The sequence below is a fragment of the Sinohyriopsis cumingii genome, chromosome 5 (genome assembly GCF_028554795.1).
Source record: "Sinohyriopsis cumingii isolate HCF-2022 chromosome 5, ASM2855479v2, whole genome shotgun sequence".
NCBI lineage: Eukaryota > Metazoa > Mollusca > Bivalvia > Unionida > Unionidae > Sinohyriopsis > Sinohyriopsis cumingii.
The window spans coordinates 21,036,273-21,061,918 of record NC_142965.1 but is presented as its reverse complement, the minus strand read 5'-3'; the positions used below and the strand labels follow the sequence as shown (position 1 = coordinate 21,061,918).

Below are 25,646 nucleotides of genomic sequence, written 5' to 3'. Positions count from 1 at the left end.
GAAATTGTCCCACTGGACAGGGAACAAAACCTGCCTGACCGGTTTCATTTTGATAGTAACCGACAGGAGAAGATGAACAATATGTTTGACCAATGTTTGTTTGATATTGGCCAGTAGGAGGTTTGACCAGTAAGATTTTGAAATTGCCCAGTTGGACACAATACACAAGATTGCTGGCCAGTGAGGTTCTGATATTGACCTACTGGACAGGGTGAACAGTAAGACTGGCCGGTGCGGTTTTGGTAATACCCCGATCTACAAGATATGCAAGATGATTGCCCTGTACGATTCTGATATTGACCAAGTGGACATAACGCACAGGACGACTGACTAGTCAGATTTTGATATTCTCCAATGCGACAAAAAAGACACGATGACTGACCAGTTATGTTTTGGAATTCTCCAGATGGACAGACCAGACAAGAAACCTGGCCGGTGTTATTTTGAAAGAACCCGAAAGGACACGACATACACAATGATTCCCCAGTGCTGTTCTGATACTGACCAATCGGACACGGCAGGCATGCGGTTTGACCCGTGAGATTTTGATATTGACCTTGAGGACAGTTAACGCAGGCTGATTCTCCAATCAGATACTGATATTGTCCTGACGGACAAGGAATGCAAGAGCTTTGAGCAGTGACATTTTGAAATTGACCCATTGGACAGGACAAACAATATGATTGACCTTTGAGATTTTGATACTGCCCTCTGGGACAAGACAAACAGATAGCCTGACCCGTTTCATTTTGATATTGGCCCATCGTGCAAGGCATACAGGATGACTGACCGGTTAGATTTTGATATTGACCAGAAGGGCAAGACAAACAGAGAGCCTGACCAGTTTGATTTTGATATTGACCGACAGGGCAAGATGAACATGATGTATTGCCAGTGCTGTTTTGATACCGGCCAATAGAACAAGGGAGACAGTACTGCTGGCCAGTGCGATTTTGAAATTGGCCAGTTGGACACAAAAGACAATTTGGCTGTCCAGTGAGGTTCTGATATTGACCGATGTTGCACAGCTGACACGATGATTGACCAATCACATTTTGATACTGTCCGCTTGGACAAGACAAACAGATAGCCTGACCCGTTTCATTTTGATACTGACCTACAGGACAAGTGAAACAAGAGGACTGCTCTGATTGATTTTGAAATTGTCCCACTGGACAGGGAACAAAACCTGCCTGACCGGTTTCATTTTGATAGTAACCGACAGGAGAAGATGAACAATATGTTTGACCAATGTTTGTTTGATATTGGCCAGTAGGACAAGGAATGCAAGAGGTTTGACCAGTACGATTTTGAAATTGCCCAGTTGGACACAATACACAAGACTGCTGGCCAGTGTGGTGCTGGTATTGACCTGCTGGACAAAGTGAGCAATAAGATTGGCCGGTGCGATTTTGGTAATACCCCGATCTACAAGATATGCAAGATGATTGCCCTGTACGATTCTGATATTGACCAAGTGGACATAACGCACAGGACGATTGGCTAGTCAGATTTTGATATTCTCCAATGGGACAAAAAAAGACACGATGACTGACCAGTTATGTTTTGGAATTCTCCAGATGGACAGGCCAGACAAGAAACCTGGCCGGTGTTATTTTGAAAGAAGCCGAAAGGACACGACATACACAATGATTCCCCAGTGCTGTTCTGATACTGACCAATCGGACACGGCAGGCATGCGGTTTGACCCGTGAGATTTTGATATTGACCTTGAGGACAGTTAACGCAGGCTGATTCTCCAATCAGATACTGATACTGCCCTGACGGACAAGGAATGCAAGAGCTTTGAGCAGTGACATTTTGAAATTGACCCATTGGACAGGTCAAACAATATGATTGACCTTTGAGGTTTTGATACTGCCCTCTGGGACAAGACAAACAGATAGCCTGACCCGTTTCATTTTGATATTGGCCCATCGTGCAAGGTATACAGGATGACTGACCGGTTAGATTTTGATATTGACCAGAAGGGCAAGACAAACAGAGAGCCTGACCAGTTTGATTTTGATATTGACCTTCAGGGCAAGGGAAACAAAAGGACTGCCCTGATTGATTTTGAAATTGTCCCACTGGACAGGGAACAAAACCTGCCTGACCGGTTTCATTTTGATAGTAACCGACAGGAGAAGATGAACAATATGTTTGACCAATGTTTGTTTGATATTGGCCAGTAGGACAAGGAATGCAAGAGGTTTGACCAGTAAGATTTTGAAATTGCCCAGTTGGACACAATACACAAGATTGCTGGCCAATGAGGTTCTGATATTGACCTACTGGACAGGGTGAACAGTAAGACTTGCCGGTGCGGTTTTGGTAATACCCCGATCTACAAGATATGCAAGATGATTGCCCTGTACGATTCTGGTATTGACCAAGTGGACATAACGCACAGGACGACTGACTAGTCAGATTTTGATATTCTCCAATGGGACAAAAAAGACACGATGACTGACCAGTTATGTTTTGGAATTCTCCAGATTGACAGGCCAGACAAGAAACCTGGCCGGTGTTATTTTGAAAGAACCCGAAAGGACACGACATACACACTGATTCCCCAGTGCTGTTCTGATACTGACCAATCGGACACGGCAGGCATGCGGTTTGACCCGTGAGATTTTGATATTGACCTCGAAGACAGTTAACGCAGGCTGATTCTCCAATCAGATACTGATATTGTCCTGACGGACAAGGAATGCAAGAGCTTTGAGCAGTGACATTTTGAAATTGACCCATTGGACAGGTCAAACAATATGATAGACCTTTGAGATTTTGATACTGTCCTTTGGGACAAGACAAACAGGTAGCCTGACCCATTTCATTTTGATATTCTCCAGTCGAACATGCTAAACATGACGGCTGACCAGTTTGATTTTGATACTGACCTTGATAGCAGTTTAAACAGTTTGATTGTCCGACTGAATTTTGATACTGCCCCATTGAGCATGTCAGGCAGGATGTCTGACCGGTTTGATTTTGATAATGACCGACAGGGCATGAAAAACAAGCTGTTGTTTGAACTGTTTGGTTTTGATATTGGCCCTCCGGACAATATTTACAGGTTCCGTAACTATTATATTGTCCTGGTGGACAGAAGGTACAAACAGCAGATTCGCAATCTGAAACATAGAATCATATGAAATTGATTACTGGAAGAATGTCTAAATCTAGTATGAAAGTTTTTTTATGTATATGTTTTTACTCAAAAAAATTGGTTTCCTTTTTAAATTAACTATCCAATTTTAATACGTCAAGACATCAAGATATGGGCCGAGTTGCAAGCCTTTACCTCGATGCAGGCTCTAAATCGTTTCGTTAACGTATGTGAATCGACTCTTCAACAAGGGCTAGGGTCAGTACAGGTCAGTGACTGTACACTGTCTTCAGAATGATTTTCTCCGGCAAAATCAGCAAAAGCAGAGTAACCCGTGTCGTCTCGAAGCTGCTGCGTGACCTGGAACGGTAGACTGGTGCGCAACTGATATAGATCCGAACAAGTCGAATTCAACTATTACTGACAAAAGTTCCCTTAGGTAAAACTTCCCTTGGGCAAGTTATTTGCTAAATGTGCAGACAGTAAATTCGCCCACGACAACAGAGATCCAGCTAAATATTATCCAGTCATTCTTTCAGTGGTAAAATATAAGCAACAAATTACACTTGGTTACCTTTAGAAAGTTTAGATGAAAACAACAGTTTAAATATAAAAGGCTGACTTCAAGCAAGGTAAGAAAAGACTGATAGAAACTACAACATCGTGTCGAGACGATAGATAGTTCGTGTCAGTTAATAAGACATATGTTTCTCTATTACTGCTAGCGTGACTAGAATGTAGTCCTTAGGTGAGTCAACGGGATTCTTGACAGTGGTCTAAATAATGCTTTGTCAACCACCCCACCGGTAGGTTCCCTTTTCGACAAGGTGGGCTTTAAAGCCTCTGTCGAGGCAAATTAAAGTGGTCTCTAAAGTTTTAGACGTCTAACATCATGCCTGTCATTCCTTCTATGCGAAATGTGTCTGAAATCTGATAATGATATCCCCTGATGGTGATGGCAGCTAACGTCATCTCCTCGAGGAACATAATGAGGATCTTAGATATTTGCGATGCAGACGCTTTTGAGGGAGAAATGTTTTTTCTCGTCGCACTACTGTAAGAACGCTTTACAGTTTTCTTCATTTGTTTCAAAGTGGTATGACTTCTTGTCGGATTAATCTGTCCACCACTTGAGCGGTACAATTTTATTTCTAGCGGTCTATCTGATATGTTTCACCCTAGCACGTCGGGCATTTCTTTGTTGAAAGCAAACATCTGTATTTGCGATTGTTTAATCAGTCAAATGAAGTTAGTAATTTCCTGGAAGTCACAGCCTCCACCTATATGATACATGTGTACTCAGATACACTAGATTTCTGTAAGACAACGGGGGTCAATCGTTTAGTTGGGGGGTGCTGTGGCATTGGAGGTTGGAGGAAGCAGTATGAATTTCACCTCTTCCAGTACATAGAAAGGGCGCCGACTACACAGAGATTTGGATTTGAATTGGAGAGACGAAAGTTGGAACATGCAGATTTATGTATCACAAAGTGGTTCAGATTCGAGCAAGACCACAAGGACAGTTGGCTTTATTAGTATGCGTAAATTTATCCACAATGACAAAGTGTGAGAAAATCTCAGCAAGAACACATATGATTGTGAATCTGGTTGGCCTTGTTGACTGAGATAAATGACGAATGTTGAGATGTCGGAATATCAGGACATCATTACGAACAGCGTTTCTTGGCACGATCAAAAGGCACCATGTCTCTGAGGGGATAAACAGCTTCAAGGAAGACTGCCTGTAGGTACCAGAGCCGCCTTGTTTTGTCCGCTTCTCCCAGCCTCGCCAAAATCCCTCAAAAATCTCGTTGGTCAAGAACATTTGACCACAATGAATAAAACAGTATCACCATTTGAACCAACTTTACCTTTGACGAGAGTATTTGGGTTACACAAAACTCACACTTCAGCGACTCTCCCTAACAGCTAAAAAAGCAATTAGTAAACCGTGTAATACATGAGACGTTTAAGTACGAATACAATTATATACATCACGTGTTGTTATTTATATTTAATTTGCATTGTTTATTAGGTGTTCGTTTTTTGTTTTTATTTCATTACATGCTATTGTAATGTAACATTGCATGTTGAACTTGACATTGTCCAAAACTGAGTTCATTTCTTCTTCACCTGAAATGATTTTTTTTAAAATTGTCTCTGTAAACAGCTAATACAAAGATAGTTATTCTATTTGTGAATGGGTTTAAAATCAGAATTATTATTAACAGAAGTAAATATGTTTATTTGGGTCTCGGTCAAGATTATTGGAATTTTCTTGGTCTACCTGACATAATTCAGGTTCTATATTTTAATTTTAGTAATAGATTTCTTATAGTAACTAATATTTTTATTTCGTAAACATCAAATCATTCTAGAAGGTTATTTTATATTAGGTAATACTTTGTTTTTTTAGAAAACGCTAATTGTGTCCTGAAACCAAGCAGTAAACAATATAATATTGTCACTCAAAGGAAAATTCATTCGCGCTTTAAGTTCTAGCACAGTCAAGTTCTATTATATGTTGTGTCCAGTATTTCATTTCGGGCTGGAATCTAATTCTTCAAATTATTGAATTCAAGCGATTATTTTCTCTGGAAATACAAACGTGCTATGATAAACTTATTGGATTGAGACATTCACTGGAATTTATATTGAATTCAAACCTGGAATTATATTACTGTGATTCAACAAAAGACTGTTGGCAAATCAACACTCTAGGACATATAATCATCTTCAGTTTTTGGATTTAATTTGGACTTTACTGAATTATATTCAGGACTTTAAATTATTAGGACTTGGGTCTGTAACTATATGATTTTTTGGGATTTGATTCGTAATACCGCAGATTCCTTTTCTCGTTACATTTTTACCTTGTTTTCTAAAGAAATAAACTATGTATTGAATTTTACAAAGCTTGCTGCTTTTCGCTTTTTTATGTTATTTATTTTAAGAGCATGGACTCGTAATAGTATGCATGCATACTAATTGGCTTTCTTGCACATTAAATTCTTTCAAAATGACGACTGTACACAAGATGAATATTTTCGACAAGAATAATTGCACTGGTTTACAAAAACTAGTACATTTCTCAACATTTAATGCAACTTGTCAGCTCAGCTTAATCTGTCCAAGCAGCAACTGACTGTGTTCTATCCAATAATATGGCGTCATATAAGGCAGTTAGCACGTTTTAGAAAGTTTAGAATAAAGTCCGAAACATTCTCTATGTTAGACAATTTCGTCACATACAGTTGATAGCAGAAAGAATGCAGTTTTATTTTGACTTATCTCTAACCGCTTCCTTTTATCTCTATTGTGACGACACAGAGAGAATTTCGGCTTTAAGTACTCTGCTGACGGAGAACTCGAGATAAAAGGGTTCCACACTGCTGACACTTTGTGTGTGCATCGGTGCGTGAAAGAAAATCAGTATTTCTAAATATCCAATGTTAAAAATAGTACACAACTTGGTAACGCCGCACACGGCAAGGTAACCCAGCTAAACATCCATATTGCATAGGCATATTCGTATACACAATTCCATTACATAGAGAGGGATGATGATCGTAGCCGAGATATGTCCTGTCATTCGCTGAGACGGTTAGAATAATCACCTTTATGTGTCTCACGAAAAATCGGCAAAAATCATGCAAAAATCGCTGCATTGAGAAGACACAAGAGGCGAAATAATTCCTGGTAATAAATTTGACTCTTAGCCTCGATGCATGACACCACTCAGATATTATTCAAGGCACGTTCTTGCGGGATACAAACTCGATTCAAAACTGACTTTACCTCTATGTCCATGTGAATGAAACCCTGGGACAGAATGAGAACGAATTCGTCCTTGTTTACAATGAATGCGAAGCAATGCAAGACATTTCAAGTTATGGTATAAACAATTGCTTTCCTTTCTGTCTTTGTAGAATGTCATCCAGGTAGTTCGATGTCAGGCATGTGGATATGGTTCTAAGTGTAACCCGACTTTATGTTTGGTACATGTTAAGACCAATAGACTGCGATTCAGACCCAATGAAAATGCCCTAAATTTGTAAACAGTATCCATGAAAATGGATCTCAGCAAATTCATTGGAGACCAGTGTATGAGAATATCAAAGTACGCATCTTAGAAGTCTGTGATGACTGCAAAATCTCCCTCCTGAACTGCACTAAGGACCGATCTCGTAAATATAGATCTCAAGCCGTAGTTACCGGGTGTGCTAGTTGAGACGTGGTTTCCGAGTGTGCTAGTTGAGACGTGGTGGCCGAGTTTGCTAGTTGAGACGTGGTGGCCGAGTGTGCTAGTTGAGACGTGGTGGCCGAGTTTGCTAGTTGAGACGTGGTGGCCGAGTGTACTAGCTGAGACGTGCTGCAGCTTTCAATTTGCTTTTTGGAACAAGGAAAATATGTAGCGAATTCCCGGTGAGTTTCTGTTATGAACGATTACTACCACCCTTTTCGTGAGCAAATTATTTATTTCCTGAGCAGAATATATTCCTTGCTTAAGTCACTGGAGACGTCTATAGATAGAGTAAACTATGATTGCCGCGGAGGGTCGAGGAAAGTGACATCTAGGTCCTTAAAGACGATTTACAGCGCCCACAGGTAGCCATGGCATTCTTTCGAAAATCATGTTTGAGTGCTGAAGTCATACCTCCGCCAGGATGATCGAATTGGCGTCATGAACATGGTGTAAGTTTCCTGCTGGAAGGTTCCCGGGGTGAACATCTGTAACAAACCTGTTCTTTTCTTATCTTGGTTTCTCATGAATCGCTCTAAGAAACCGAGCCCTAGCTGAGAAGTAAGACTTAGAAGAGTTTTCCGTCTGGCATGCCTTAGATGGATCTTTTTTGTTTCTTGGTACATCTTATGACTTGATTGCTTGGGTTCGTTGGAGCTGCGAGAGGTTTTCTCTATTTCCCTCTTCGTTGAAGCTGTGGTATAAAGTTTCAAAGATACGATATAGTACTGACATTATGATCGAGGCCAGAGCTAAGACTATGTCGGAGGTCCTAAAAGGCAAATATTGCCGAATCCTGTTAGGAATGGGTGATCTCAGTGACTCATTTGATTCATATATAAGAAGGATGGCAATTGAGACAGCCTGTTAGTGGAAACTGATATCGTTACCCAGAGTGTAGCGTTTGGGGTTGGAAGTCTCGCTAGCCCCGTTTAACTGGCCATAATTAACGTCCCACTCTTATGACCAAAGAAAGTTGATATTACAAGTATACTACATATCGGTTGAATGTTTTCATATAGCTTGAATTTCGTAAAGATACCACACTTAATCAGGACCATTGTCGCAAGCAATTAAAGAGACCAAACCAATAGTATACATGTGAAATAGGTCAAGCGTCTCGTAAAGCTTAGCAGCAGGGGGGGGGGGGCGAATCGGACATTTTGTCCAATCGTCATTTGGCTTAATTAATACTTTCTGCACTCAGCGGATCCGGTGTCGTCAGCGCCCGGTAAAAAAAAACGACGTCGTCGTCGGGGGGTCGTCCAATCGTCATTTGGTTTAATTAATACTTTCTGCGCGCCGATCCCAGCGTCGTCAGCGTCCGGTAAAAAAGCGCGACGACCGCGTCGATGTCATTGCCCCCCTGCTGCTAAGGGGCTATTTACAATGATCTTACAAACAGAGTGATCACTAACTCCTCCTCTTGTAGATCAATTAGGTTATTTGACTGATCGGTAAGTCTGAAATTAATTCTTGTTAAAAACCGATTATGGCATCGCATATAGACCGGATTAATCGGGCTTTCAACGATTAAGAATCCGGGAGGGGCTGTTGGTGAAAATGAATAAAGGATATACCCCTGTTGAGCTTGATTTGATTGCTTGGTATCTACCTGGTAACTCCCTTCGATAACATCGCACACTAGATTGATTGCTATCACCGATGCGATATTTACGTTGTATGGGGCAATATGCCTACCACCCTCTCCGTTATCGTGTCTGAGGATAGTTGATGGACCGAAAAAATCATTAAGAGACTTTCTTAGTTCTGGCGCGTTGTATCCTGGAAACTTGAAATCGGGTAAATCGGCTTCTGTGATATTATACTCGGTTAGGAATTTTTGTTTATCATCATCGCTGCTATCGGATATTATTTTAACGATTCGTTCATTGATATATTCCATGTCTGATATAAGTTGATTTAACACCTCAACGTGTTTTTGTGCTTTTGTTTTCCGTAGTTGTTCTAGTTGCAATCGGTAATTACGATTAATCTCGATAAAAAAACTATCGATATCATTTAAATTAACTGTGACCATGACGAGCGATTCAGGAGTTTCATTATACATAAAATACCATTCAATGGTATTCCTGTCTTGAAATATAAACCCGCTGGGTAATAACGTGTTTTTCATAATAGACAAATTATCTCGATAACTGGGATTAATTTCATGATACGATTGCGCATTCGTGTGAAATTCCCGCGGACTTTCATGAGGTGGATTCTTGGGCCAACCAAGTATGGTTCTTATTGAACTGTTATAAATATCAACCATATACCCCGGTGTGCTTATTTCAATCGTCGACGATAACGTCGGTTCATGAACCGTAATAGCGATTTTTGATTCTTTTCCTGTGATCGATTTTATCCTGCGTTGAAATTCTTTATTGATTTGGTCTACTTTGTATGACCCAGTTGGTATTGTAACCTCCTTCCAGTCTGGGGTCCCATTGGGTTTATTTGTCCATGCAAAAACCAGCGAGTTATTAGGTTGTTGTCCGTTAAATGCTTCCGCTCTGATATTAGGCCAACTGTGATATACTCGCAATTTTGCCAGCGCTATTTCCTTCACTGGAATCGGAGAAGGGAAGTTTACACTGAATTCTGGCTTCGTTGATGTTATCGATATCATACTTGTTTGTACCGGAGTGGTGTTCTCCGCGATCCGTTGAAGTAATTGAAACCCTTCGGGGTTCAGCGACATTATTATTATTCGCTGTTTCTAGTGTTTAATTTCAACACCGAATATTAACAACCTGCTTGTTTTCAGGAGAATGTTTTGAGCCCATTGAAGTGGTTTCAGCGACGTGGTTTCCAGCTTCCAGTTGAAAATCCTCGATTTTTGAGTCATACAACTGGACCATCGTGGAGAATTCAACATCGGATATAAACGAATTATCTATCGCCAACGAGATCAACCCGGATAATTTCGAGTACGCGTCGGATACTATTTGATGTTTTACTGTATACTCGTTGAGTTTTTTCTGAGAACACGATGATATCTTTCTAGTGATTGCGTTGGCGACTCCAGCAATTGTTGTCGCCGCGGAGATAGCGATTGGAACAGCGATCGGGGCCATCATGGTCACCGTGGATAAAATAACACCGGTACCGGTTACTATACCTGACACCGAGTACACGACCGCGTCGATGGCGGTTATTTTTCGACGGTATCTTTTTATTTTTACACGGTATTGTTCGGAAAGCGTTTTCAAATTCGCGGAGAATTCTTTTACGGTATTGAATCGATATTGATGTGACGTCGGTGATACCTCTGATTCAATTACCTTGGTGGTCATTTTTATTTTAAAAGAGCTAGTGTTTTTAATTACTTAGATCCGCTACAAATTCCACATACCATGTAATATTTGCCCTGGTTAAAATTCTATCAACGGCTCTAATTGTAAACGGTTCAGTTGCGTCCTTGTCTATAATTGTTGATATTGTATTGTTAAACCCGAATGAACTCGACGATGATATATTAAACTGCATCATTGAAACCAGTGTCAATCGATAAATGCCCTTAACAGTTGCGGTAATATTTACTATATTCTGTGTAGGAGTCCAGATAAATGATCCATGCCGAATCGTGTATACTGTGTTGATGGTGTTCTCATGAGGGATTTTTATTTTTGTCATTTCCGGTAGTCTGTCTTTGATATCTGTAACATCAGCTCTGATTGTTCCTATTTCCTGTGTATGCGCGTCTATATTCCCCTTAATCGCTGCAACATTAGTTTTGATTGTTTCTATTTCCTGTGTATTCTCGGTCATACTTTTTTTGTTCGCTGCAACATCAAGTTTGATTGTTCCTATTTCATATGTATGCACGTCTATACCTTTTTTGTTCGCTACAACATCAGTTTTGATTATTCCTATTCCCCGCCAATACGCGTCTACATTTTTTTTGTTCGCTTCAATATCAGTTTTGATTGTTCCTATTTCCCGTGTATGCGCGTCTACACTCCTTTTGTTCGCTTCAATATCAGTTTTGATTATTTCTATGTCCTGTGTATGCGCGTCTACATTATTTATGATCGTTGCAACATTAGCGCCGATTATTTCTATTTCCCGTTCATGCACGTCTACACTCCTTTTGTTCGTTGCAACATCAGTTTTGATTGTTTCTATTTCCTGTCCATACGCAGTGATATCATTTATAGTTATTGTAATTTCATCCGGTTTGACATTTTTTCTACCAAAGAATTTATCAACGGCGTCATCAACCCTGTTAATATTTTTTCGTAACGAGGTAAATTGACCCGACAGCGTTGTAAACTCCAAAATACTATTTTTTATCCCTACAAGATTCGGTTCGGTCACCGTCGGGGTCCCAAAAAAACTAGCAGTAGTGAGTTGTATACCGGTGACAGACTTTTGTATCCCCTCGAACTGATTTGCTTGCGCGTTAAATTTATCATAGAAATTTTTTAACGAATTCGACATGGATATATAATTGTCGCCCAGTGTATTTATTTTTCCATTTATCGTCAAGATGGATTCACCTGATTTAAGTCGTCCGTCGCCGGTATATAGCGCGATAGTGTTCTCGGCGGCATTACGCTGTCGTGTTAAAACGTCATCCAGCGACACATTACTGGATTTTAATTTACCCTGACGATCTTGAAATACAACTATTTCGCCCGGGTCAACACTGGTTAGATTTAACGTATCAGCGATTTCATCCTCGATTAGTTTTTTTATGTCATCGGTGGCGAGCGTTTCCGTGGATTCTTTCAGCGCCGAAACCGGTCGTCCCCAGATATCAATCATTATTATTGTAAAAAAAACACAGTGTTTTTAATTAACCCGCCGGGCCTCTACGACCCCACTAGTGTATTCGTTTATAACCACATGAGGTGGTTTACGCGATGATGAAATCTCCGCGAGTACGTTCAATACCTCACGGCCGCATATCGGTGGGTCACTTAATTGTTGTGTTGGCAGCGTGGAATAAAAAACCGGGGCTGAACACGCCCGGATATACCGCATGAACTCGTTTGGCGGGGCTAACCCGTATGAATCAAAATAGACGATCGCACGCGGGTCAATTGCGTATGCAACCCAATGAGTTCCCGCTCCGGAGGATTTATCGAGGTTAATTATACCGGTTTCAATATTCCTTGGTTTTGTCGGCAATTGATCCCTCATAAAAACACCTCTGAAGTTTTTTATCGCTAACGCGTTTGCGGCATCTATTAAATCAAAATTAGACATAGGAGTCATTGACTCTTGCGTTAATAAATGGTTCCCGGTAGTCTTAGACCCTTCCCCGAGTACCATGAATACGGGGTTCCCGGTAGTCTTAGACCCTTTCCGGCTACGGGTCGTCCTCGTTTCTTTTTTTTATAGGCTTTCCCGGTTGCCTTCTTCAATGCTTTACCAACGGCTCTTAACGCCGCCGCCTTCGCCACTGCTGGGGCCGCCGCGGCAATCAACGCTGGAATCGCAGCTAACAACGGAAATATCCCGCCGGTCTTTTCCATGTTTTTAATCGCTGCGGCCGAAAAATCTATTTGAACACCCTTTTTATTCTTCATCGCATCATTGAAATGTTTTATTTGACGCCCCGTCAACGATATCTTATGATTACCACCTGCCATCTGTGACGGCTTTAACGTTATTGTGGTTCCACATTGTTTAGCCGACTTTGATCGTAATTTCTTGACTTGACCATCGGTCAACTCTACACCGACAACACTATACGATATTTTTATTGTAAACGCGTTTATGTTTTCAATTACATGTTTTCCACTGGTGCATCAACGATTCTCATTCGTCCACCAACACCTTCCAACAGCATTGATTTATCGCTGAGAATGACAGCAACCGCTCTATAATCAACACCACCCGGGGCTATACGAGCTCGGAAGTGTATATCAACGACGGACTGTCTCGTTAAATCAAGATGTTCCAGCGAAAAGTAATAAATCGGATACAGGTTTTTAAAATCAAGTTGTGATATTTGCAAACCGGTGTCGACGTTTTGATCACGACTCATATATGACAGCAATCGATGGTACACACGTGCGACATGGTTGTTGTCGTAATTAAGCTGTACATCCTCGGATGGTTCCTGTTGTCCGTTTATTCTCAGCGAAACCTCCCTGACTCCTAATCGATCAAATATCATATGGCTTCGTTCTTGATTACCCAATCGATCCCTATTCTGTAGCGCTATAAATATATGACGCGGGGCTGAAACGCCTTGTTTTGATGCCAGGTGCCATGTAAATGTATCAGCGACATTATCCTCTTTAGCATCAGTTGTTACCGCTAGCCAACTCAACAACGATTTTCCCCCCTGTTCCATAAATGATAACAATCGTGCTTCCGTGGTAACTGATGGAGTCAACACCGGCATCCACAATGCTATTTTAGTTAAAACGACTTTACCGGCAGCGACACCAGCAGCACGCCATATTGCATTGTTATCATCGTCCCTTCGCGTTAGAGCGATTGTATGCTTAGCCCCATAGATAACTTTTCTGACATTTCTACAAAATCCGAATATGTGATGGAGTGGAATCGCGCATGAAAACTGTCGGCGTTGTCCTTGTAATGTTGCTACTCGTGTTGCAAACCCTAGATTAAAATTATCGTTAGTACTTTTTATAATAGTAAAATTGTCACCTGGTCTTGCCCTGCGGTCTGGGTTGGCTGCTTCAGCTTGATTAGCAACTGAAGTATCTTGTGGTGTCAGCACGTTAATGTACTGAATATGCTCAGCGTTATTAGTGGTATCCTTTGCGAACATCATAGATGGGCCGGCCGATCTTGTATAATCATCTGAGTATCTTGCTAGCCCAATTATCGTCGTTGCAACATCAACCTCGCGTTCTATTGATTCAATTTCTCGCCCGTCAATAAGATATCTGGCACTCTCAAATAACGCCATGATACCGTTGTTGACAAAACCAACTCGAACACGACCGTCATTTGCGTATGGTGCATTATCGGCAGCATTTGTTACAAGTTCTCCCTCAATTTCGATAAACGCTTCACACGGCAAAAAGTATTTACTGGTATCTTGGACTTGAAGTTCAATTCGCGATCGTAGGTCGGCTTGTGGTGGTTGATAGGAATAAAATTGATAATCACGGACAGAATCATCCCTGCGCACTGGGGCATCCATATCAAACGCGGGATCAGCGGTTCGCGCAAACATTTTATTATTTATCATGTTGATGTTTTCAATTGCAATTCATTAACGTCGTTTTCGTCGTAAATTCTTTGAATCCTGTTTAAGACCACTTCCCGCTATCGCGTTCATGAGCGCGTTGGTTGTTGCATCGGTGGATGACTGAGCCGCCATCGACGCTAGTTTTTTTTTCCACCGCGTTATTTATTACCCTGCTGACATTTGCAGGCATCATTGTCGTTGATGGCATCACCGGTGGTTTCTGTTTTCTTTTTCTCACCAACGATGCTAGTTTATCTCGTGCGGCAGAAAACGCCCTTCCGGCGACATCTCCAATAGCACTAATACCCCTATCACGAATAACATCAATGGCCTTCATAGATAATTGTTTGGCTAACGGCGCCACTTTTGGAGCCATTCTTGTAAATAACCCCGCAATGGTGCTACCGAGACCGTCTCCGTACCACGCGCGGTATACAGGCAATCGTGAGTTTACCACGTAGATGCTGACTGGTTTATCATGGTTGTAGTGTATAATCATCTTTATTATAAAAACACCAGTGGTTTCCAATTAGTGATTGGTCAATCGCTGTAATGACCGTGGTCATCAAAACCGTCCACGAGTTCGTCTATGAGCGTTCGATATACATTAATGTCCATGATACCACCGGCAAATAACCGCCTGCAAATATCAGCGGCCTCATTGATTATTTCCGGAGAGTTATTTCCGGCTCGTTTTCCTCCGATTAGTACTTCCAGCCGTGATATATCACTGAGAACATTACCAGGACAAGTAACGTCTTTACCAACAGAGTATCCTTTTCCGTGCTTTGGTCTTTTACTTTTTACTTTCTCGTGGAATATTATATAATTATTATCACGCGGTGGTAATACATTTTTATGTTTAGTTGCCAAATACACTATTCTTGTCCAATCCTTTAACGACTTTATATTTTTCTCGTAGCCGCTATTGATATGCTCATCTCGTGAATCCTTATCAAAATTTATGGCAGTAAAATTAACTAATCCTTCGTAGCTGTCGAAGGCTCTAATTTTATCTATTGCGGACTTTGTAAGTACTTTAGAGGGTATATTCTCCTTTATCTCTATTTCTTCCGGTATTTCTTCCGGTATTTCTTCCGGTATTTCTTCTTCTGGTTCTCTTGCGGTGGCGCCTAGTTCTTCTTCATCGGCCATTGTAACATAAGGTTCTTGTGGGTCCGTTATAGCGAGTGGTGGCGGCCTCTCCCTCCGTTGGTGTGTTGTAGCAACCGCTATTTTCGCAGGAAGTGTTTCCAGAGACTCTTTTGTTTGCTCGGTCTGAGCCGCTATCTTTTCAAGCGCACCGAGGACGGGCACAGTTGCGCTTTTTACCGGGGCAAAGAGTTGTTCACTTCCAACAGCAAAATCAGTTTGTAGTTGTTGCCGCGTTTGAAGTTGTTTTCGGACCCTGTCTCGTAACGGTATGAACTTTTTAAGCGCTGCTAGCCGCTCTCTGGCTAGCCGAGTAGTAAGTGATTCGCCTACCATTATTGCAAATTGCTCCGTAATTTCTAATTTCCCTGTGGCAGCCGTTACCACGACCTATCGGGGGGGAAAAAAATGTATACAACGTAAAAATTCACTTCCGTACGCTACATGCCAGGCTCCACGGAGTTTTCGTCTATAATCCTTCTAATGTTTTTGATCTTACTAGAAATCTCCCGCCGTCGTTCATAAACACGTCCGAGTTTTTTTCGTACTGTCTCAACGGTAGTAAACAATCCAATAAATGCATTTACGTCATTGCCATACAGGTTTTCATTGATCGTATATTGTAATCGCTTTATAAAAGAATACTCACGTGGCAAGGTATATCGACCTTTCTTTGATTGCTCGTTAATAATTTCATAATCGGACAATATTTTTTGGTTATCAAGCTTATCAGATAATACAATTCCTTGATTTTTTAATTTTGAAATTTCAGTTAAAATGTTATTGATGTCTTCGATATTCATATTCTTATAAACATCTTTATTTCTAATATAAAAAAAAATGTTTTACAAAATGAACTCTAGGCGCATAAAGGTGCTGTTAACATCTTTACTGCCTAGAGAAATATGTGCGTGATTATGGACTCGTATAACACGAAGATGCCACCGCATCTTCGTGTTAACAGAGAGTATTATGATTGGACGGCACATACATAAAAGACCCGTTTGGCAACCCCGCTGGCGCCCTATGACGTCAGAGAGGCCCATCGGTTACTTAATTAAGGACATCCATCAACAACACATCTTGGAACCCCTTGGGTGCCTTCGCATCCATCTGAGCCCAAGGGAACCCCGAAACATACATCTCCGGGAGGGAGGCCTAGGGTGACAAACGTCATTGTAGACCGCCCAGAAGATATGCTTGGGGGGACATCACTACATGTACGGATATATTTACAATGAAATGTTGGGACGGCACAAGACAGCACAAACATAAAACGGCGGGGCGGAACTCTACGGCCGATTCGACCAATCAAAAGCAACCCAATTAAATTAACCCGGTTGCATGATTGTGAACAAAAGACAAAGAAACGCCCGGGTCAAGAGCGTGGGTTAGTTTTGATTTATCGAATCGGCTTTCGAAAGCCCCAGGCTTATAACGAGTCGTCTTATATATAAGGTGACTAATACAACCGCGTCAGTCACAAGGTGTGTTATTGTATTTTGTTAAATTACTTAAAAAAACACTATCAATAGCGTTTAAACAACACTAAATACTTCGATGAAACATAAAAGAGAATATTACAGTTGTTTGTAAAGACAATTTATTCCATCAGTTTTCTTTAAAACAGACAATTTATTAATTGTAATAGACTGTAGCATTCACACTGTCGGTAACTTCGTCACTCGGTGATATACCATCACGAGTTATTCCCCTTTGATGTTATATATGAAAATCGAATTCTGTGTCCGGTCTTTTTTGAGATCGCTGTTTTAGTTATATTCTCTGCAACATCTCGAACTGATTTACTACAAATGTCGAAGTACCTACCAGCCGCATTCATAGAGTGAAATATTTTTTCTTCGTGCGTTATTGTATCAAACGATTTGACACTCTTTGCTTTTTTGCGTGTTTCCCTCTTTTACCTTTTTTGTTATTCTGACTCTGAGTAATGGATTGCAGGTTTATAAGAGAATTATTTAGACAATCAGAATCAATGTGATCAATAACGAAACCATCCTCGATTGGCCCCTTAAACGTTTCATATACCACCCTGTGAACAAGATAGATTTTTTTCCCAGCACCAAATATCAAATATCCGTGATTATTTTTCCATCCAACTGGTTTTTTTAGTCTGCGGTTTCGAACAACGCCGTCGCGAGATGCCTCGTAATTAACGAGCACAGGATGCGGCTGAAATTCTTGGTTCATTTGTATAATAATACTACTTGCCTAATTCATTATTTGGTTTAATTATAAACCTTTCAATGTAGTCCTGAGGAGTTTTGATGATTTTGTCTTTGACGGAGTCAAGGACGGAGTCAATGACGGCGTTTTTTATTCGCTTGTCATAATAGCGTTTTAGTTCCCTGTATCGTTTGCCGCCACAATTGATACATAATTGTGATTTTCCTCTTACACCAACGTGGCAAACCAAGCACGGGAGGGGACCAAGAGAACCATTACGAACGCTTTGTAAATGATACCCGCAGAATTCACCTCTACATGATTTATTGCACGGGGTTGTCGACCCAATCATCAACCATTTGCAGTGATTCATTATACTATATTCTTTTATTTAAATACTTGTTTTAATTATATGGAGGAGTTCGAGAGATTATCAGCAATTAAGCCCTGGAAAAATATTAGGTTTAATCTCGATAGAGTCCTCAAGGACGCACCAAAAGCGTTAATAAACGATAGAACCCTGTTGAATAAAATACGCGATTGTATCAATGAATTCAAGCGTGATGGTGCATCTCATAGTTGGTCAACATTTCGAATTGATGGCGTTGTTGATGCTACCATGAACGACAAACGCGCGGCAACGATAATATCACACCTTGACGGTAAAAACTATTTTTTCAGAGTAAAATTCATTGTCCGGGTGGAATCAGGTAATTGGATCATACGTGATAAATTTGAACCGGTTCTCAGCGACAAGAAATCAGTCATTGTTAGCCGCGACTCCAAGCCAGGGCTGTTAACCGGAATTGACAGACCATACTATGAACGAGCGTATCCTGAAACAGCAGTTGTCTATGGAATATACCCGTTAAATAAGAAACCTGATATCGGAAAACTAGCGCCGATGAAACAGTCAACGGGGATAAATTGTGTAGCAGAACGAGTAATAGAGCATTTTACAAATGCGTGTCGAGGAAATAAACTGACCGATTTACGACGTAGCAAAATAAACCAATGGGAGGAGACAGTGCGCGAGCGAGGAGCAACCATCAGCGACATAGCGAGATTAGAAACGTCGTTGAGATTTCCAATAACCGTTACAACAATAACCGGTGAAGTAATATACGAATCAAAGTATAAATCAAAGGGAGCCCCAATCAAAATTATTGATCATAACGAACACGCGTGGACGCCCGCGGTCACAATATTTCCACGGGATAGAACAGTAAAGTATATCCCGGGGGAATTCCTGGGAGAGGATGGTTTTCTCGCGAAGAGGAAACTATTTGATGCTATTGCCTGCTTGTGTAAAAACGACCCTGTATCAGTGTGGTTACTTAGCAGCGCTGAAAACGATGTGGATACCTTTGATCAGTTTGTAAGACCAAACGGTGAATTATATCGCACTGAAGCGTTTCACAACAAGATGAAAAAACCGCCATGGAATTTGAAGAGCATGATGAACAACTGCTAACAAATTGATTTACGATTCCATCGGTTGCGGCTCATGTTGCAGCAAGGAAAAATGCGTGGAGACCAACGCGCAAGGAATTTCTACCGGATGTACAATCCAGTTGTTTGGAATACTATCACGGTGGACTATGGAACACTGAATACAACCGCGACGCTATGATTTCCGTTGATATGGTTGCCTGTTATCCAGCGAGTTTTCTCGAGTATGGATCCGCCGCTGAGTACTTTAAACGATTTGGACACCCCAGACATGAAATGACTCGTGTTGCTATTAATGGACCACTGCCTGATTTTGATTTAACCGGATTCGCTCGCATAGTATCATTTGAATTCGCAGCAGGACTTCATCGCTGTTGTTATATTTGGATCGGTAGACACATGGCTGAAAAGAGATGGCTGCCAATAGCGCTGCTACGGTTTATGATTGATTGTAGCATGCTTGTATCGTTGATTGTCAGCGACGCAATAATATCATATCGGGCGCAGACTGAAGTCTGGTTACCAGAACCAGAGCGTCTAGATAGCATAATTGACGAATCCAGAAAACACATTGATGCCGACGAGGAATATATCATCGAATGGTCCAAAAAGATATTCAACCAACGAAACCGCGAGGCAAAAGATCTCGGTAGAAGGATAATTGGTAAGTTCACACAAGGTGGAAAAAACTGCGACTACAAACGATATTCCTCACGGCTGATTATAGATGACGCAGAATATGATTTCGTAATCAAGGACGCAGTGGCAAAAAATAGATACGTGAACTGCAAAACAGCTCTGCTGTCCAATGGAACAAAGTTGGGTACAGTTGTTACTTACGCCAATGGAGACAGCCCCGCGTATCCACATTTGAGGGCGTCTATGCTGGGTTACGCCGCTGTCAATTTATTCTCGATGATAAATAGATTTCCCGACACCGCGGTTAGAGTTGCGATTGATTCATTTTACATAGACGTAAAGTATAAGGGAAACATAGCCGAGTTTACTAGTCCGGACGAGAGTTGGGGTATATGGAGAATTAAAAATGAAATACGACGCGATTATTCCCCGTCAGCAGATGTCACCGTTGAAAATAATTACTTACGCGGTCATAATCTATCAGAATGGTCTAATGCACCACCGTGTTCTGATCCAATTTGTAGATATAAAACAGTTTGTTTAAGCGGTTGTGGCGGGTCAGGAAAGACGACTCGGGCAATTGAATTATTTCGAACGCGGGCAAGTATAATCGTGCTTACACCGACCCATAGACTAGCGCGAGAGATAAAACAACGAAATGTTGACGCCGTTACTTATCACAGCTTTTTTCGATACAGCGGCGGTAAGTGGACTCCTGATCGAATGGGGGAAAAATTTATTCCTGAGCGCGAATACAGCGGTGATAATGTGCGGAGATCATGGCCAACCACCACCATTTGTCGACGAGGGTCCACATGATTGGTTAAAGGGTTTTGTTCACTATTAATAAGAAAGCGATACTGATTACCGAGCACTTGATGAACAACTGCGCGAGGTTAAAAAATTAATCAGATTACAGCCGGATAGAGTTCAATGTGAAATAATCCGCGAGGTGATTCCGGAAACGCCGTTAAATGAATTCTGGGAAACATGGAGACCAAACGATTTAATTGTAGCGAGTAGAAAGATAGTCAGAGACACACTTCAGCGGAAGTTGTTTACGTTGCATAAGGAAAAGTTTCCAACGCGCCCAGTTCCGTTATGTTATAGACCCGCGGACACACGGCGGCAGAACATTGAAGTTGAAATCCCGGGCCCGACAGCGTCAGGGACAAAAAAACAAATTCTCGTGCTGAATGATATCGTGCTCGTTGATATCAGCGTCGTCGAGGACGCGCTACGTGCTGATAAATCCCCGTGGACGCTAGGATACGCAACGACAATACATTCCTCGCAGGGATTAACCATCACGGACACAATTGTTTGGATGGTTGATAATCGCATCGAATGGTCAAATCTAGTCTATCTTGCAGTGTCCCGAGTACGGAGAATGAATCAGCTTCGAAGAATTGTTATTGACGAAGCCAGTGACAACGATGACATTATTGATGCTAGCGTCATTGATAGAAAACTCTCGGGTTACCGCCAACAGGATAAAAAAAAACAGCGGCGTTTTGATATTGATGCCGAATTAATAATTGCGTTACGACAACAACAGAATAATCACTGCGCGAGTTGCAATTGTGTAATGCGCTGGCGTTATTCGGATAAAGACGCTCGCCAATTTACCGTGGACAGGATCGATAACAGTCTCGGTCATGTCAAAAACAATGTGAGGTTGACCTGTCTTGAGTGCAATAGACGCAACGGCGCTAGTTAAGACCACGCGGGGGCAATTGAGTATCGTCAGGTATCACTTGTAGTTGCTCGCGTGTAAACCCCCGCTGTGGGGCAGTTGAATCCAGTCTATAGATCGGTGGTCTACCAGTTGATCGTGTTATCGTTGATATGTTATGTGTGGTAACACTCCAAATAGGATCAGTAGCTCTTTTTTTACCGCCTTCAAGCTCTCCTGGTTCATACAGATATCTAACAGTGACATCGCCGAGAATCGGCTTGGAAACGCTATCTATTTTTGATCTTCCGGGTATATACTTTTTTTTAATCGCGTCGCTGGGCTCCATGTTGATTGCTCGGGTAATCTCGTTATTTAACGCTGCAATTACGCCTGGCAACCTTTTGACCCATTCACGAGATCGTTTTTCCTGGATGAATTCTTTCGCGTATTGATATCCAAATAACCGTTCAGCAAGAGTTCGATTGAATCGTTCAACAATTGCCTGATCACGATGTAGCGCAGTATGACCTCGTCGTATCGCGACGCTATGATGTTTCAGCGTTGATAAAACAGCGCCGCGAAATTCATTGCCAGGATCAACTTGTAATAGATTTGGCCAGCGCAGAGGACCCCTTCGGTAAATCCGCTCAAACGCATCGGCTACTTCAGTTGCTGACTTTGTTTTTAACGGCTCCGCTTGTTTGTATCGACTCGCAACATCAACTACGGTTAGCGCGTATTTGTAACCGTTGTCATGAGGCAGAAATAGTATATCAGCCTGATGAACTTCATTAGGTACGCTGACATCAAAGCGCGAAAAGTTGATTTGTTTAGGCGGTGGTAGATAAATTTGCCATATAGCCTGTTTGGATAACCAATTAGACGCAACGGCCTTTGTTACCTTTGCAGCGCTTGCGAGTTTACCAATTGCGGCCTTCCCCTTCCAGTATCCTCTCGGAGAATAATAGATGGATTCCATGTTGTTATTATAAACGCTAGCGTTTTCAATTACCAGCGCGAGAAGCTCCGCTTCCAATCATTAATTTACCTTTCATAGCCGATTTTACCAACCATGAAGCCAATTTTTCTTTGAATGATTTATCAGGAATAGCATTTAACGCGTGAATTAATTTTACATCCGCGATATGACGCTGTTGCAGATCGCTACTTTTGTAGTAGGCAACATCATGAGCATGACACGCCTTATCGATAGCGTTTATTGGATACTCACCGGGTTTGGGCTGATTTTGATCATCGAGTCTGATATCTAATCGTGTTCCGGGGCCACAGTAGCTATATCCTGGGAGGTGCTTTTCTCCTGGATACTTTGCCCACTGGGTTCCGGGAAGTTTTGATAACTTGGCTGCAATATCACCTCCTCGCTTTTTTTTAAAGCATCCCCGGGTCTAATAGAAATAAATCTAAATTTCTTTGTACCGCATTGTACACACTTACCAGTAAGTGCCGATCTGTTATTTCTTGTTGTAACGGTTGTCATATCATTTGTGCCAGTACGCACTCTACACTTCACACAATATAAATCCATAATTTATGTATAGAGATATGAATATAATTGATTTTTCGGCGACTAAAACGAGAGAACCAGTTAAGCATGTTGCAGCGTTACCAAACTCGATCCGGATGATTATCATCGGACCATCTGGATCATGCAAGACGCAATTGTTACTTAATTTAATAATGAGATGGATGAAGTGGGATAAGTTGTATTTAATCGCCCCTAGCGTGGATGATCAACGATGCTACGAGGTGTTGAAAGATTTTAACGAGAATGCATCAGCGATCGCTGAAAAAAATGTTATTGAGTTTATTACAGATATCAATGATGCACCAGGTATTGATGATATTGATGGCGACGTTAACAATCTAGTCGTGCACGATGATGTTATGTTAGACAATCAAAAAAAAACAGCTAGGATATTTTCCAGAGGCAGGCATAAAAACACCGACGTGATATATGTCACTCAACGATACACTCAGATTCCAAAAGTAATCAGAGACAACTGTAATATTCTTGCTGTATTCAACGGCGTTGATACACACACGCTACCAAATATATGGCAGACATGGTGCGGCGGTGACATGGACTTTAATGGTTTTCGAAACTTTTTTAGTCATGCTCAGTCGACCCCACATGGATTTGTAACGATAAATTTACATGATCCTCGGACACGATATCGTATCGGACTTGACCAAATATTCGGTTAGTTGTAAATAATTTTCATTGTAAATAACTTCTTAGCAGCAGGGGGGGCAATGACATCGACGCGGTCGTCGGGCTTTTTTACCGGACGCTGACGACGCTGGGATCGGCGCGCAGAAAGTATTAATTAAACCAAATGACGATTGGACGATCCCCCGACGACGACGTCGTTTTTTTTTTACCGGGCGCTGACGACACCGGATCCGCTGAGTGCAGAAAGTATTAATTAAGCCAAGTGACGATTGGACAAAATGTCCGATTCGCCCCCCCCCCCCCCCCCCCCCCCCGCTGCTAGCTTTCAGTCGAGTGCGTGCGATGAATTAACAAAAATGATAAAATAGTATACGGAAATGATGGTATTAACATGAGGAAAGAACCCGTTATTAGATATAACTTACAAAAAGGTGGAAAACTGAAATTAATTGTCCATAATATTAAATATTAGGGCAAGAAATAAATATGGCGCCAAACAGCCTGTTGTACCATGAAGAGCAAATCGAAGTGTAAAATATTCATCTGTGATAATGATAAAACAAGATTCACTAAGAAAATAGATGGAGCATTCTTCCCTGTGAAGGAGAAACGATAAAAGATCGGTCAAACTAGTGTAAAGGCAGTAGATAGAAAGTATTTGGGAGGCAATGCAAAGTCCTGCTGACCAGGCACAAGGGGTAATAATACATATTGAGTGGCGGAATTTGGCGGCAATCCCTCTATTCCGGCGGCGACTACTCTCGTCTGACCCCCCCCCCCTTTCCTTGTTAAGTGTTTAATCTGGGAGGGCAGACATGTTGTGGTAGGGGATGTTCTTCTAAGGTATTATCATTTGGTAATATAACTGAAAACAAAATATGTGCACCTGTGGTTTACGAAAACATTAGTATTCTTATTTAATGTTAAAGTGTTTTGCAAAGCTCAACAAACTCCACGTTTTATCAGTTTTTATTTATCTTTCACAAAACTAGTAAGTTATTAAGTTGTATCCTAATCGCCCTTCAAGAGATATACTCCTAACAAAATGTGTTTAATCACACACCCGTGGAACAATCAATCATCCTATTCTGATTTTGATCATGCATGATTCTTCCGACGGTTGACACGTTAGTTGTGTTAACAAAGATGCCAAAGTTCTTATTCCATAATCTATGTACAATACTTTTGATTCTGAGAAAGCTTCACAGAAAGACGGGAGTAAATAACCTTTGAAACACATCGAGTTACAGACGCTGAATAAACTATACGTGTTTCTTTTCTTAGCTCACAATTTGACAACTGCCATTTAAATCATATTAAACTCGTACTTGTTATGCACTAGCCATCAGACTCGTACCATATCATGAGGGAGAGAAGACTCGATTATGCAGGTTACAAACACAGAAATGTGAAATTGACACATTAGAAGTTCTTAGTAATTTTTATACGCATATAAATTGACATTTTAGCTGAATTGGGTGTTCTTTTTAATGTAATAAAGCATAACCTTCAGACTTTGCTATACTAAACTCGTTAACAACTGTTAAAAAAAAGTTGAATATATATTAAGTACTGAATTTAACGTCATATTATCATATTTGGGATACACTACCTCCACGCAAAATACTTATATCGTTTACATATTTGCTGATTAGGACTGAATCACTGGTATGCACGTTACATGATGTGATTGAAAAGAGTGTTATTCAATAAGTGAATATCTCTCTCTCTCTCTCTCTCTCTCTCTCTCTCTCTCTCTTGTGTGGTATAGATAAAAAACGTATTCCAGGTTTACAGCGTGCC

At 41.2% G+C, this 25,646-nt stretch overlaps 1 protein-coding gene across 1 annotated transcript; it reads right to left on the bottom strand.

Moving 5' to 3' along the window:
• Positions 1-1,373: 1,373 nt before the first annotated feature.
• Positions 1,374-2,562, bottom strand: LOC149798756 (uncharacterized). The gene has a single exon (XM_089957287.1). It carries the CDS (start codon positions 2,560-2,562, stop codon positions 1,504-1,506), a length of 1,059 nt encoding a protein of 352 aa, XP_089813413.1. The 3' UTR covers positions 1,374-1,503.
• Between the last annotated feature and the right edge of the window lie 23,084 nt (positions 2,563-25,646).

Coding starts and splice junctions, on each gene's coding strand:
- LOC149798756 (XM_089957287.1), bottom strand. CDS start 2,562: ATGTCGTGTCCTTTCGGGTTCTTTCAAAATAACACCGGCCAGGTTTCT.